The sequence below is a fragment of the Prionailurus bengalensis genome, chromosome E3 (assembly GCF_016509475.1).
Source record: "Prionailurus bengalensis isolate Pbe53 chromosome E3, Fcat_Pben_1.1_paternal_pri, whole genome shotgun sequence".
Classification (NCBI taxonomy): domain Eukaryota; kingdom Metazoa; phylum Chordata; class Mammalia; order Carnivora; family Felidae; genus Prionailurus; species Prionailurus bengalensis.
In genome coordinates this window covers 41,477,623-41,492,155 of record NC_057357.1, presented here as the reverse complement: position 1 = coordinate 41,492,155, position 14,533 = coordinate 41,477,623, and the positions used below count along the sequence as shown (strand labels likewise).

The 14,533-nt window shown below is 63.6% G+C and overlaps 2 protein-coding genes across 6 annotated transcripts; both read right to left on the bottom strand.

The window, feature by feature from the left end:
- Positions 1-108: 108 nt before the first annotated feature.
- MRPL28 (mitochondrial ribosomal protein L28) lies at positions 109-3,541 on the bottom strand. Of its 2 annotated transcripts, none has more exons than XM_043561152.1 (6): positions 3,447-3,541; positions 2,765-3,062; positions 1,880-2,032; positions 1,527-1,661; positions 1,350-1,436; positions 109-492 (listed from the first exon to the last, which is right to left on the bottom strand). In XM_043561152.1, exons 1-6 carry the CDS (start codon positions 3,494-3,496, stop codon positions 385-387), a joined length of 831 nt encoding a protein of 276 aa, XP_043417087.1. In that variant the 5' UTR covers positions 3,497-3,541; the 3' UTR covers positions 109-384. The 2 variants fall into 2 exon arrangements, with proteins under 2 accessions (XP_043417087.1, XP_043417088.1); XM_043561153.1 differs by having other exon boundaries at positions 3,384-3,452.
- Positions 3,542-4,912: 1,371 nt separating this feature from the next.
- Positions 4,913-14,066, bottom strand: PGAP6 (post-glycosylphosphatidylinositol attachment to proteins 6). 4 transcript variants are annotated; one of them, XM_043561150.1, is made up of 13 exons: positions 13,905-14,066; positions 10,222-10,399; positions 9,939-10,131; positions 9,591-9,718; positions 9,131-9,399; positions 8,716-9,035; positions 8,240-8,330; positions 8,034-8,157; positions 7,467-7,603; positions 6,603-6,808; positions 6,372-6,518; positions 5,597-5,713; positions 4,913-5,175 (listed from the first exon to the last, which is right to left on the bottom strand). In XM_043561150.1, exons 1-13 carry the CDS (start codon positions 14,023-14,025, stop codon positions 5,062-5,064), a joined length of 2,145 nt encoding a protein of 714 aa, XP_043417085.1. In that variant the 5' UTR covers positions 14,026-14,066; the 3' UTR covers positions 4,913-5,061. The 4 variants fall into 4 exon arrangements, with proteins under 4 accessions (XP_043417085.1, XP_043417083.1, XP_043417084.1 ...); XM_043561148.1 differs by having other exon boundaries at positions 4,913-5,324; positions 13,905-14,065; XM_043561149.1 differs by having other exon boundaries at positions 4,913-5,324; positions 6,603-6,781; positions 13,905-14,063.
- Positions 14,067-14,533: the final 467 nt, after the last annotated feature.

The following is a 14,533-nucleotide window of genomic DNA, read 5'->3' as shown; positions in this document are numbered from 1 at the left end:
CCAGAGGAAAAGAGCTCGGCCACGTCCTGGGTCCCTGGGGCAGGGCGTGACGAGGTCGAGGACTACTCAGGAAAGCTCCGCTCCTCCCAGCAAAGCAGCACACACATGGCCCGGCTCAGACTTTACTTGTGCTGCCCCCACTTCAGGGGGGAGGGGGTGCCACAGAGGCAGCAAGACGGCCCCAGACCTCTCAGGATCCTGGGGCAAAAGACCCCTTGGGGCCTCCACAAAGCTCACCCAACCCTGGGAGCTACTGAGTCAGCACACAAGAACGAGTTCATCCACTACCCAAATACGGCCCTCGCCACCACCCCAGGCTCAGTGTCCACGGTGCCGCAGGGCGGGGTGGCTGCACATGGCTGTCTGGCGTGGGTCACTGTGCGGTCAGTTCTTGTTGGCTCTCTTCTGCACTACCACTGGCTCAGACAGTGTCTGGTGCTGAAGCCGCTCAATCAGCCTCTCCACGTAGACCTTGAACAGAGGAGTCGGGTCCTATGGGAGTGAGACAGGGTCAGGATAAGTTGCTCTGGGGAAGGTCCAAATCCAGTTGGCCAAACACCAAGGGGAATCTGGCACAAGAAGACTGGACCCCTCAGGCTTGGCCACAGACACCGGTCCAGAGGACAGTGACCCTGTCCATGAGACAGGGGCCACCTTCCCTTGGGACATAGGGATCAGGCATCTGTGGCTACAGTTAAGGTGGCAGAGAACAGGGGCAGTGGCTGCTGTGCCGTGTGGGTTCCCTTTTCCAGTAGCGACCACAAGCTCAGACCCTTCTAGGGTACACACACAAAAAGACCTCAACTAGGGGCGCCTAGGGGCTTAGTCGGTCAAGCTTCTGGCTTCCACTCAGGTCATGATCTCATGGCTCACAAGTTCGAGCCCCGTGTCAAGCTCTGTGCTGACATCTCACAGCCTGGAGCCTGCTTTGGAGTCTGTGTCTCCCTCTCTCTCTGCCCCTCCCCTGCTCACGCTCTTTCTCTCTCTCTCTCAAATAAACATTAAAAAAGAAAAAAAGAAAAAAAAGAAAGACCTCAACTGGCTAACAGGAAGACCGCAGGGCAAGAAGGCGTTAGGCAGCCAAATAAACCAAAGGTGCCACCAAGAGTCTTTCTGTTCCTAAACTTATGAAGCTAGCTGGGGGCGGGGTGGGGGTGGTAGACAGGAGAGGGTCAGACCCTCGAGGGGAGGGCACGCGCTACAGGGAACCCAAGACCATGGCTCCATTGGGGCAGCTCCTCCCCAGACCCACCCAGGGCAGTGGCCACCAGCCCAGGTTCCCCAAGGCAGCCCTGCCCCCACCCCATCTGCCTGCTAGTGCTCAGCGGTTGGTGCTCACACATGCTCACCTGCTCCTCCAGGAGCCTCTGCTTCTCCAAAGCCTCATCTAGCGTCAGGCCGACCCACTCAGCCTCTGCCTCTGGGATGACAAACTCCTGCACAGGAGGGACCAGGCCCACAATGAGGACAGAGGCACCAGCCAACGGGGCCCTCAAGGAGCAGGAAGTACGAGCCAAAGCCCTTACCTTGTACTTTTCGTAGATGGCCGCCCGCTTCTTGGGGTTGTCTGGGTGCAGCTGGGGGTCCTGTCGGGCCAGCCGCAGCAGCATCCCTCGCTTCAGGTCCATCCCGAACTTGGAACACAGGTCCTCCTTCGGAGTCTGGCAGGAGGCTACGCGTGGGGCCAGGTGTGGCTGGCCATGCCCCGCCCACCCGAGGGCTGACCCCACCAGGCGCCTCCCCGACAGGTGGAGGGCTCCAGGCCATCACAGGACAAAGGACTGTGAGCTGAAACAGGTGTGCCCCACCAAGTCTCTCACTAGCCAGGAGACTCCACTGTGTGCTGACCCGCAGAGCCCTGACCCCCCTCCCCGCTTGCCTTGAGGATGTAGAAGTCGAACCCGTAAGCCTCGTCAATAAGGTCCAGGGTCCGCATGGTCACTGTGACGGTGAATTTCGTGTCCAGTATCTCACTGTAGAGCTGGCGCTGAAACAGCTGTGGTTTCCACACCTTCTTCACCCTCTTGGAGAGCTAAAGGAACAACAGAGAACCTACCTGAGACTCAGGACACGGAGCCAGAGGACCAGCCCCCACCTGTGGATCCAGAGATCGGCTTCTCCTCAGCCAGTCTAGCACCTCCTGACCCTGCCTGGGTTGCCGGTGCGTGTTCCACATGTACGACCATAACTCCGTGGTCTACAGGCCATCACATTCCAAACCAGGGACCAAGGGACCAAGGGCAAAGGGAGATGTCAGCCTGAGAGCCACCAGGCAGGGGGCTCAGCAGCCCCTCCAGACTGCCCACTGGAGACTGCACCGTGCGCAGGGCTGATGTCCTAACTGCGATGACAAGGTGGTAGTGCCAGCCCTGTACGTGTCACAGACACACTGTGGCATGTCAAGCCAACAGGTGACTGAAGACCTGACCTCCCCCTACCTCCTCTCACGCACAGATCCCCTCACTCCTCATCCCTACACTTGATCTGGTACCCACCCCAGGGTCTCTGCACTTACTGTTTCTGGTAGAGACCACCGCCCTGTCTCAGGATACCCAACTGGCTTCACAGAGTAACGTTTGCCAGAAACGCGTCTTCACAAATGAGCATGCCTCTTCAACGGAGCGGTGTCTGCACCATACTGTAAGCGCACCACCCCGCCCCCGGCCCTCCACGCCCACCTTTGGAGCACAGCACTGAGCCCGGAGCAGCAAAACCCAGAGGAGCGGCCCCCCGCCCCCACCCCCAGCCTGTCCTGCTCACGTACCTTGTCGTTGTTGGTGTATCTGTGACCCAGGACCCAGCCCTCCCCACCCCAGAGACCCAGCTGGGACTCTGGCGGGTAGTAAACGGGAACGGGCACATCCTCCACACGCTCCCGCTGCCCATTCTTGGGGTTGATCTTGAACTTAACCCCGTGCGGCCTGTAGTGCACAGGAGTGGGCGTTCGCGCAGGCTCCTGCGAGCGCAGGTAGTGCCGGGGCAAGCGGGAGCAGATACCCTCCCGCAGCCGGAGCTGTTTCCAAAGGCCAACCGGGACCTTGTGCAGGGGCATCGCGGCGAGCCTGGAAGGGGCGGGGGGCAGGGGGGCAAGGGGCGGGGGGCGGGGCGCCGTCACTCCGCAGCCCGGCCGCACTCCGGCCCTGACCCCCGACGCCAGCTGGTAGCTCCCGATCCCGACCCAGACCTCCGACACCAGACCCCTGACTCCCGCCCCCGCCCCCGCCCCCCCGCGCGGCCTCGACCTCCGACCCCGACCCCGACCTCCGACCCAGACTACCGGCGCGGCCCTGACCCTCGACGCCGGCCTCTTGACTTCTGACCCCGACCCGGACTACCCGCGCGGCTTCGCCCCCCGCCCCCTGACTCTAGACCCTGGCCGCGACCTGCGGCCCCTACTCCGCCCCAGTGAGCCGAACCGCGCACCCCCCGACCCCTGCACCGCCTACCTCTCCAAGTTCCGCGCCCCACCGGAACCAGAAATCCTGACGCAGAGCATGGCCCGCTATCCGCCGCTGACTGGCTGAAAAGCCCGTCCGTCTACCCTCGTCCCGCCCCCTCTCCCGCCTTTAGGGACCGTGCAAAAAGTCCAGCAGTGACGGCGGCGGCTCCAGGCACCGTCAGCAAATGAGGCCCCTTTTGCCTCGAGCGGAGCCGGGGGCAGGGCGGGGCGAAGCTTGTCATCCCAGGTCCCACTCCCCCTCCTCCCCGAAGGAGAGCAGAAATCAATGAAAAACGCTTGTGTCTTGAAATATCACTGTAGAATATTAAATTCATCAATCACAGCGAAAGAAGGGCTACATAAAAATATGTCCTCTTGTCTTAAAATTTTTTACCCCCCAAAACACCATATATAAATGTCTCCCCTTTACAAGCCTTGAGTGACCTAGTGGCCAAGTGCAGGGTGAAAGGGGTGGGGGAGGCCTCCAGGGAGGCCACACCTTGGACACGACCAAGAAGGGAACCCCCCCCCCCCCCTGCAGCCAGTAGGCAGGATGGGCTGGGCTGCATGCCCGCACCCCACCCACAGCGGCCTCGCTTCCTGTGGCCACCTCCCCTGGTCCTATAGCAGCAGCCCACTGCAGTTTTGTCTTAGGGGAGGGGCAGGGCACTGACCCTAGGGCAGTCAGCCCCCCTTATCCTGCTTCTTCCACAGAGGAGGCATAAAGGCCCAGCCAGATCTCTGGGAAGCCCCTCCCCAAACACACAGTTGAGCCCGGTGCAGGGCTACAGTCATCACCTCCTCTCCGGGGAGCAACTCATCCTTCTGAGTTCCAGACAAGGTCCCAGGAACCCCAGGGAAGGCTGAAGGCACGGACCTGGGGCAAAGCGTGCCAGGTTGTATCACACCCCTAGAGCAGCTCGGCAGCCCCTCCCAAAGAAGCCCTTCTCAAGGGCCTGCAGCTCCAAAGCTGAGAGCCAAAGGGAGGGGCAGGGCAGGACCAGACAGCCAAATGCCAGCTTCTCCATGTCACTCATGGCAGCCCCAGTGCCCATCAGCTCCCTGGGGACTACGGACACCTCCACCCACACTACTGCATCGGTGGGAAGCATCCCCATGCTTGAGGAAGGCTGGCATCAGGGAGGCAGGGAGGGCACAGCTCCCAGGCCCAGTGGGGCGGGGCCTGTGGGAGGTGAGCTCAGGTGTCCCTTGTCCCCTTGGGTGTCACATCACAACCTCACAGGGGAATGGGGCAATGGGGGAGTCTTTCTCCACATGTCCAAGCATCTCTACGCCAGAAGAACACAGAACCTGGCCCTGTATGGTACCTGTGGTCTCCAGGCAGCCAGGCCCAGGCCCCAGGGGCCCCTGCAGACACCAGCTGGGACCTGTGGAGGGGCCACGGGAGCCAGCACCTGGCAGGCACAAGGCAGGTGGGAGGTGTGGTCCTCTCCCCAGGAGGAAGCAAAAGGGTGCACAGGGCAATTTTATTCAGTTGGAAATCGGTCTGGACAGACTCGTTCTTCGGTCATATCCCTGGCCAGTGAGGTTCATCATCACAGCCGCAGGCGTCCCCGAGCCGGCCATGTCACGTCACCGCGTACAGCTCCTCTCGGTGGCTCTTACAGATCTGATAGCGGCACGTGAGCTTCTGCGAGCAGGCCCAGGGCTCGGTGTGCTCCTCTCGCGGCGGCAGCAGGAAGGCCGCACTTCCCGCCAGCAGCATGTGCCAGATGCTGTGGGTGTAGTAATAGTTGTCACTGGTCATCATAGAGGTGTAGATGGCCACAGCCACAGCGGCCATGGAGATGCCGGGCAGGAGGAAAAAGCCCCAGCGCTGCCAGGAGGTCGGGTAGCACTGGCGCCGGTGCCCGCAGCGGTACACCTGGAGGAAACCGCCCGTGAGCGACAGCACAGGAGGCTGTGGACACAGTTCCCAGGGGCCTACCGGGTCTGGGCAGTGGGGCCGTGTGTGGCTGCTTGGAGAGGACTCAAGGCCAGGACTCGGGCCCAGGCCCAGAGACATGGCCAGAACGAAGGGCCAGGCTCTCTTCCCCCGGGGAAAGAGTCTGTGGGGAGCCCCGATTCTCTCCAATCCCGCCCCCCCCCCACCCGCCGGGGCCAGGGGGCTGGGCAGGACCTGCCCCAGCTCCTTACCCACATGGTGACCATAACCACAAAGGCAAAGAGACAAGGCCCCATCATATTCCAGGCACCCCTGCGGTCCAGCTGCAAGGACATGGCGAAGACCAGTGTGCCCAGGAGAAACAGGACCTGGGCAAGACACAGGGATGACCGCAGGCTCACATGGACCCTCAGCCAGAGTCATTCTTGACAGAACATGGTCTAGCAGGACAGGTGGACCGGGCATGTGTGCCATCCCCCCGCCCCCCGCCCCGCCCAGGCTGCTGCCCCGCTCTGTCCTGCTCTGCTGGCTGGGAGGGAGGGGCCTCTCGTCCAGCTCACGCATTGCCGGGACCCCGCGCTCCCACCGATCTGTCCACAGGTGGATTTCTCAGGCACAAACTTGGCCAGGCAAGGTACCGGGGGCACGTGTCTTTATCAGCCAGGGCCAGCTGACGCAGAAAAGTCCCCAAAATGTCCCGAGCACCAGGGACTGCAGGAGCAGAGCTGGGGCTTACTGGGGAGGTCTGGCCTACGGGTGGGGCTCTAGGCCTCCTCTCCGAATGGGGCTCTGGGAGAGACCGGCTGGGGCCCTCACTGCACCCTGCCCACCACCTTTCTTTCCTGGCGGCCTCCAAGCAGCAGCCCCCTCACCACTACCGGCAGCTTCTGCCAGCAGGCAAATGGTCATCACAAGAGATGAGCAGTTTCTAAGAGCTGAGCCTGCTTTCTGGGGTCTTCTTCAACGTGCTGCATGCCGGGCCTCTGCTCCCCTAGAGCCCAGACTCGGGTGTCAGGAGCCACTCACATGTTTCAAGGCCGCCTTCAGCCGCGCCATGCAGAGGATGGTGACCCAGATGGACACCCCAGAGCCCAGAAAGTCGCAGTACTGCAATGTGTCATAGCTGAGGATGCACAGCACCGCCTCCCCGGGCTGGTCACAGGCATGGTAGAACTGTGGAGCAGGCCGGTGAGCGGCAGCCCATCCCCCCCCTCCCCTGCCCCCGCCCAAGTCCCCAGGGGAGTGAGGCCAGCCTACCGTGGAGAAGAACATGGTGTAGGCATAGACGGAGGCCTCCACCAGGAGGAGGCGGTGCACGGAGATGGCAATGGGAGCCAGGAACATGAGGTTGCTGAGGGTGAGAAGGAGGGTGGCCACCCTCTGCTGGGCCACCGTCTGGGCCGTGCTGTTGTCCGTGCAGCTCCACCCACGCCAACCTGTGGGCCAATGCGACGCCAAGGGGGCTGAGGCCAAGAGAGGGGGCGTACCCCTCACCTAGAGCTCTGCACAGAAGCCCCCTCCTCACCCAGGAGCAGGCTGGGACAGACTGGGGCAGGTGTGGGCAGGGGAGTCCAAGGTCAGGAGGCAGCACTATGTCTGGGGGTGCCACTCTGTGCCTGTGGGGGGACTGAGGAGACATAGTAGGAATGGGGAGGGGGCGTTTGCACTTGTTCTGCAGGGTCACTCTCCAGCCGCGGCAGAGCTGACGTGGGCTCCCAGAGGACGGCGCCGGGCTCAGAAGCCAAGGGGAAAACGTCTGCAGGCAGGGCGCCTGGCTGGCTCAGCCAGAGGAACATGCAACTCTTGATCTCAAGGTCATGAGTTTGAGCCCCACGTGTAGAGATTACTTAAATACATAAACTTAAAAAAAAAGGGGGGGGGGCGCCCGGGTGGCTAAGTCGGTCAAGTGACCGACTCCTGATGTTGGCGAGAGTCACCATCTCACAGTTCGTCAGTTCAAGCCCTGCGTCGGGCTGGGTGCTGACAGTGTAGAGCCTGCTTGGGATTTTCTCTCTCTCCCTCTCTGTCTCTCCCCTCCCCCACTCAGGCTCTCTCTCTCCCAAAATAAATCAATAAACTTGACAAAGAAAGTGTCTGGAAGCACCCAGGCCTGGCGCTCACCTGCCTTGCAGCTGCAGCCTGCATACAAGTAGCTGTGTCTGCGCAGCAGAAGACACTGGCCATAGGGTCCACAGTCATTCAGGCAAGGCACCAAGTACAAGGTGGTCTCCACGAGGACCGAGGTCTGCTCACACTCCCTGTGAGGAAGGAGCCACAGGAGGGCTAGCTGCTGACAGCTGGTAGCCAGTCCCCTGTCACTGCTCCCAGCAGGCTCTCGGACACACGACCCCAGACTCGAGGCCCCCAGGCTCCAAGCCTCAGAGGTCGGCAGCTGTGAGCTCTGCTGAGGCCGAGATGCCCTGTCCCCATTGCTATTCCCTGAGTCCCAGTCTCCCAGGGCTGTGCCTGGACTGGTACCCCTCCTCGTGTCCTGATGCCCAGGGCTGCAGCAAGGAGAGTGACCAGATGGAGGAGAGGGACCCTTCACAACCCCCAGAGGGCAACCGACCCCATGGGGCTTGTAGAGAGCTTGGTCACTCCCAGACTTGGACCTGGGCAGCCCCAGGCATGGTCCTGATGCAATGATCCAGCTGCCTGCCCCAGCCGGTAGCCCCCGCGTGTACTTACTCAGGACTCTCGGGGCATACGAGCTGCAGGGAGAGGTACCAGTTGTCTGTCTCTGGATAGGGGATGACGAGGTCGGCCTGGCGTGATGAGGCACTCAGAGACAGGGGGTAGCCCTGGAAGAAGGCTGTAGGGAAGTGGGAAGGCGTGGTCAGAGGTGGCCAGAGGGGCTGGCCTGGGTTGCTTGGCCAGATGCTGCCTGCCCGTACCTGTAGTGCAGTTGAGCGACGTGTTAAAGCTGAGGAAGGGCGAGGCCGCATTCACGCAGACCACGACCAAGGTGTTGTTGGTGACCGCAGTCTGGAAGGAGAGGCCATGTACAGTCAGCCCCAGCCCCGGGGCAGCTGCCCAAAGTTCCCGCTCTGTCTGGTGCTGGGCACCATTGTCTGTGGCTCCTGCTGGCCCAGGGCCCCGCCGGGACCCTTCCTTACAGGCCTGCGGACACCCAGGCTGATCCCACACACAGCCCCGTTCCCTTAGATACAGCCTATAGAACAGGCCTTCCTTTCCTGAAAAAGAACCCCTATTCTGCCCCAACACCCGTTGGGGTCATCTTGTTGCCTGAAAGGCTGACCTCGTCCCCGCGCCAAAGTCAGCGCAGGACGACCTGAACCGCATCCCTCAGCCCGGCCAGGTGTGAGCCCGGAGCTGAGCCAGGCCACGGGGTGCTCCCAGACAAAGGTACCTGGTTGGCCTGCAGGGAGACGGTGAGGGAGCCCCCGCTGTCCATGCCAGTGTTGAGGTGCAGCCGCAGCACCGAGGGCACGGCTGACTGCACCAGCATGGAGACCCTGTCCACGGGCCGGAAGCGTACAGATACCACGTCCATGTCTTCTCGAAGGACCGGGTAGCTCATGAGGCAGAAGGGCCCGCTGCCCAGCCTGCTGCTCCTGCCCGGGCCACGGGAGCCGGGGCTTGGGGGCAGCAGGCCAGCGGAGGCGTTACAGCTCTGGTTTGTGCCGCTCGGCAAGAGGTGCTGGGAGTTCAGGGTCCACGGCCTGCAGGCTGTCAGGAGGACAAGGGGCTCAGGCGCAGGAAGGCCTGGGGGTTGGTGGCAGGGGGCAGAGTCACCCGCACCCTGCCCTCTCCACGCGGCCCACCTGTGAGCGCAGCTACAGCCCTGAAGGCCACCGACACATGAGGCCCGGCCAGGCTCCTGGCTGTCACTTGCAGCCACCGGTCCCAGGGCGGCGAAGGCAACAGCAGGTGGCAGGCCCAACTGGGGCTAACGCACGTGAGCACCTTCTGGAAGTTCCTGGGCAGGGTGGCCGAGCCCACAGTAAGGCGAACAGGGCAGCCCAGACTCCCGTTGGTCGCACAGCCCTGCAGCTCCAGCCGCAGCTCCCGGGTATTCTCAGGGATGAAGATTCTGCGGCCAAGGGGATGCGGTCTCGCTCAGGCCCTGTGGCCCCCAGCGCCCTCCTGTGTCACTCTCACCCGGGATGTTGCCCAAAGGGGGCTGGGCATCCGGCCCCGAGACCCAGGCCCACACACTGAGGATGGTGGGAGCGCCCACTCTACCCAACCTGGAGGCTCGGCCTCCCCAAGGGCCCCACTCACTTGAGGTAGCTGGGGTGGGACAGGAGAGTCTGTGGAAGGGGGACATCAGGCTCCAGGATGAACACCTCGACTGCCCGCAGGACAAGCATGTCCGGCTGGAAGATGTAGGCACAGGTGGGCACAAAACCCTAGGGAGAGAGTGAAGTTCGGGGGAGAAGAAAAGGCAGACATGGGGCGGTCAGGGCCAGACCAGAGGGCCCAGGTGTGGAACAGGGGGCAGGCAGGACTGGACCAGAGCAGGGCAGCAGAGCCCAGAGAGAAGTCTGCCCTGAGGAGGGCAATGACGGCCACTGGGCACTCATGCACTGAGAGTCCTGTCCCCCCACCGCCGGAAGGCAGCCCCCTTACCTTCACCTCAATCTTCTGGGATGAGGGCGGCAGGTGGGCGGCCACAAACCAGTCCCCGGGTGCTGGGTGGGAGATGTTGACGGACGCGTTGCTCTGCAGCATCTTGATGAGGAAGGAGGGCTGCACGGAGGTGTTGGCGGGGAAGCTGGTGTCCAGAGGGTTGATGACAGGAGGGGCGCCATAACGGAAGTACCTGGAGGCAGGGAGAGCAGGACAGGCGTCGGGCGTGGAGCCTGGGAGAGCCTGGGCAGGCAGGCGGGCGGGCGGGCAGGCGGGCACCTACACAGTGATCTCCACGTCGGTGCACGCAGGGCCGCCGCCCCGGGACACTTGCAGCAGCCAGCGCAGCAGCACGGTGTCCGGGGGCACGCGGAAATGGAAGAGCCTGGCGCTTCCGTACCAGCTGTAGAAAGACAGCTTCTGTGGGGACTGCGAGAACTGCTCCGACACCAGCCTGACGTCTGCGGGGACACGGCGCCGTCAGCCAGGCCAGGCCCCCACGTCCTCACGGAGGCCGCGACAGGCGCCCGGCGCGCTGACTCTGACCTCTCGCTGTCCCCGGCAGCCCCGGCGGCTGGCTCTCGCTCGGCAGGGGCCCGGGACTCACGAGTTGTCCCTCTGCCATCACACTCCCACTCAGCTTCCACGTATCCAACGTCTCCACCCCCGCCATCCATCTCTCCGCGGCTCGGGCTCTGACCCTGAAGCCATTTCTCTGCCACCTCTGCCCAGACCACCCACATCCCGCCCACCGGGCACCCCTTATCACTGTAGCAGCTTCCAGAACGAGTCCCCCAGCATGTCACCCCAAATGCCTCAGACCTTAGAAGCAGGACAGACCTCATCCTGCCTGTCCCCCGACCCCCACCTTCTGCACGCTGTCATGGCCTCACTCAGTCCCCCTCACAGTGCAGCCCTGGCAGGTCTGGGGCCAAGAGGTGGAGGCTGAGGGACGTAGGGAGTGTTCGGGGTGGGAACCCAGCCCCAGCCTCACATCTGCCCTGGGCACCGGATACCGGGATGGTTCCCCACCTCCTCGGATCCTCCCTGCCCCGTTCTGTGGAGCCTGTGGGGCCTGCCGTGGTTGCACCTGACAGGTGAGGGGATTCAAGTCTGGAGGCTGGCCACCTGTTCAGGCCCATGATGATGTGAGCCTGAATCCCCACCAACCCAGAGAGGTAGCAAGCGGAGACCTGGGGGGAGGGGAACCCTGGACCGGAAGCCTGGCCAGCTGTGAAGACAGAGGGAGGGCAGCTGGTTCCCATGCTCTAGTGGGCATGTGTCCATGCAGAGTGGCACGGACAAGGCAGGGGCCCCTGGCAGCAGACTGCCTGCAGCCCCAGCCTGGGGCGTCCCTGTGCCCACCCTCGGAACACCTCTCAGGTCTCCACCACGGTGGCTCCCTGGCTCCCCTTCCCTCCCCCCTCTACACATGTGCACTGACACTCAGTTGTTGTCACACCAACCTTTCGAGGACTGGCTCAGTGTCCGGGGGCTCGGCACAGAGGCCCGAGGCCCCAGCCTAGACTAGGCCCCTCCTGGGAGTGTCCACTCACTGAGTACAACCTGCACCAGGACCGGTGCCCAACACCATGAATGTGCCCCCCAAACCCTCCTTCTTGGGGTTCCCACCCTGGGTGTTCTCTGTGCTCTTGGGGGCAGACAAGCAGATGTGGGGTCCAGCCATGAGGCGCCCGGGTTGCATGCCGGGGAGTCCAGGCCCAGGAGCAGCTCGGACCTCATGCCTCCTGTGACCTTGAGTGTCCCTTCCTTTCTCTGGGTTCCAGCTTCCTCGTGAGTTGGCTGAGGTGGATGGCACCACCCCCTCTCAGGTGCCCTGCCTTCCAAAGTTAATGGATATTAAAATGCTTCTGGAAGAAATGCACTGTGGACACAGTAGGGTGTGGCTTCCTCTCCTCCAAGCTGACCTCTCTCTGCCCCACCAGGAGAGTGGCTGGCTGACACCACCCCAGCAGAGCAGGCCGGGCCCCTCAAGGTAAGCTGGAGGAGCAGGTCAGAGGGCCAGGTGACCAACCCTTCTGCTAGCCTGCTGACCTTCCCATGGAGTCACCTCAAGAAAAGACAGTAACCCACTTATGAAGTCAGTCTGAGTTCCAGAGGAGCTCCACACAGTGGGGTGTGAAGAGGTGGGCTCCATGCAGGACGAGCTCCAGAATTTCCATGTGGCTGCTGGCCACATGGTCCCATCCAGCGGTCTGTGGCCTGAATACTAGGAGGCCAGGAGCTACTGAACTAACACAAACTTCCCCCTGAGGCGGCTGTGGCCCTTAGGATAACATGATGAGAGGGGCCGAGAAAAGTGCTAGGGAGCTGAGGCAGGACAGCCCCCACCCCCACCTCAGGACCAGGGGGCCTGAGAGAAACAGGCAGCCAGCTGAGCCCCCAGTACCTTGACCTAAAAGTGCAAGGCCTTCTGGCCCCCACCAGCCCTGGGGTGCCAGTCTGAGCACACCTGGAATGCAGTTGGTGGCTCTGAAGTTTCAGCAGGTGCATGAGAGACGAGACCTGCTCAAGGTCACCCTAAGAAGCAGAACCCTTCCAGCCCCTCAGCACCCCAGCTCTACAGCCCGACCTCCCTTCCCAAGATACCCAGGCACTCATCTTGCTGAACACCAGGCGATTAGCACATTATCTCTGATATCAGGGAGCACAGGCTTCATGCACACCAGCCCTGCCCCACAGTCCCCTCCAAGGACACAGGGTTACAGGGAAAGGAAAGAAAGTCCCTGAGCCTGTCCTGGGAACCCAAGTGAGGGCACACTACCCCACACACTCTGAAGCAGGACAGGGACCCAGTGCCCAGACCCTAGAAGCCAGGGCCACACAGTTGCCTGCCCCCTCAGCAGGCCTGGGAGGTGAGGGGCTGCCCCAAGTTTTCCATCTCCCTAAGCCCCTCACCAGTGAGCCCTCATCCAGCCCTGAACCCAGGATGGAGAAAAAGGTGCATGTGAGGGTGACAATATGCAATCCAATGGAGCAGTTGAATCGGGGGCCAGTCTCGGGGGGAAAACACCTTTCATTTCAAGCTGTGCCAAGCTCAGAAACCGGAGGCACAGCCCTCAAGGAAATAGGAGCTTGGAGGGTTTCAGAGAAGGGGGGGAGAGGCAGGGAGCCAGGGAGTGGAGGGAGAGAGCTCCAGGCTGTGCTGGCTAAGCCACCTGCTGCCCAGAGGGGCATCTGGGCCCCCCTAACCCAGCCAGCCCAGCCAGCGGTCCTCAGGAAGACCCAGGCCACAGTCAGGGGAGACCACTCAGCACTCCCAGGGTCTTATCTCAGGCGGGTCAGAGGGGCAGCGTCTCCAGGTCTATGGGGGGCTCAGCCCAGGGTGCGGACTCTCAAGGGACAGAACCACCTGGCCCACCAGGCCCCTCAGGTCCACCGGGGAGCCAGCCTCCAAGAAGCAATGCCAGGTGTTCAAAGTCACTACACTTGTCGCCGTGGGAGGGGTGAAGAGGCGGCCCCACTCCAGGATCTAAGCAACTTTCTCCCAACTCCGCCCTTCTCAGAGGCCACATGGGGGCCCTGGATCCCACCACACTGCCCTTCTTCCCAGCGGGCCTTGCGGCTAGACCCTGGGTTGAGTCCCCCCGCACCCCTCCACCTCCGCGTCCCTCCGCGCGGCAGTCGTGCCCTACCGAAAGGCGTTGGGAAGAAGCAGAAAGGGAGAGCGCACTACGAGGGGCGCGTCTGGCCGAACCCGGCACTGGGGACAGTGCAGGGGGCGCTGGCGTCCTTGCCACCCCGACTGCCCACCAGGGGATGCTCACAAGGGCTTGTCCTTAGCTCCCAGCCCGGCGTGGGGACCTGGGCCCCGGGCCCGCGCCAGGTGAGCGCACAGGCGACCCCAGGTGAGTCACAATCCCGACCCCGCCCCCTTCCCTGCTGCCGCCGGCCGCCCCCCGCCTCCCCCCGCCCCACGGCGCCCTCAGGTCCGCGCGGGCTCACCGCTCTTCTTGGCGTCGCCGGCAGCCGCAGGCGGGGCCCCAGCGAGCAGCAGCAGCAGCAGCGGCCCCGCCACCGCGACCGCCACCGCCGCGCCCCGGGTCCCGGTCCCAGCCCGGCCCATGGCTCCGCGCTCGGCCCGGCGCTAACCGGACCGCGTCCCCGGCCGCCCGCCCCCGCCGCCGCCCGGGCAGCCTCCGCCGCCACTGCGGCCCCCGCCGCCGCTTCTGCCCCGGGCTCCCATCGTCCCGGCCGGTCCCAGCCGCCGGCGCCCCGGGCACTTCCGCCTGCGAGGCCCCGCCCCGCGGGTGCCGTGCCCTGCCCGAGCCTGACCGGGGGACCGGGGTCGCAGAAAGGATGCGGGCTGGGGGCCGAGGCGGGCGGAGGGCAACGTGGGGACGGAGGGGGCGCTGGGGGAGGTCGCAGACTTAGGGGAACGCCGACCCACGGCCGTGCGCGCAGATGCGGGAGGCAGGGCGAGATAGGGTGGAGGGTCACGCGGGACGCGCGGGGGACGTGGGACCGAGGGCGCGGGGGAGTCGCGGGAGGGAGGGGGCGCGAGGGACGTGGGACCGAGGGGGCGCGCGGGGGCAGAGGACCGAGGGGACACGGGTGGGCGGGCAGAGGGCTTG

Coding starts and splice junctions, on each gene's coding strand:
- MRPL28 (XM_043561152.1), bottom strand. CDS start 3,496: ATGCTCTGCGTCAGGATTTCTGGTTCCGGTGGGGCGCGGAACTTGGAG. Junction 2,033..2,764: donor GATACACCAACAACGACAAG/GTACGTGAGCAG, acceptor TTGTTCCTTTAG/CTCTCCAAGAGGGTGAAGAA. Junction 493..1,349: donor AGAGGCTCCTGGAGGAGCAG/GTGAGCATGTGT, acceptor TCACTCCCATAG/GACCCGACTCCTCTGTTCAA.
- PGAP6 (XM_043561148.1), bottom strand. CDS start 14,025: ATGGGCCGGGCTGGGACCGGGACCCGGGGCGCGGCGGTGGCGGTCGCG. Junction 8,331..8,715: donor TCTCCCTGCAGGCCAACCAG/GTACCTTTGTCT, acceptor CTCTCCTTCCAG/ACTGCGGTCACCAACAACAC. Junction 5,714..6,371: donor TGAAGGCGGCCTTGAAACAT/GTGAGTGGCTCC, acceptor TGTCTTGCCCAG/GTCCTGTTTCTCCTGGGCAC.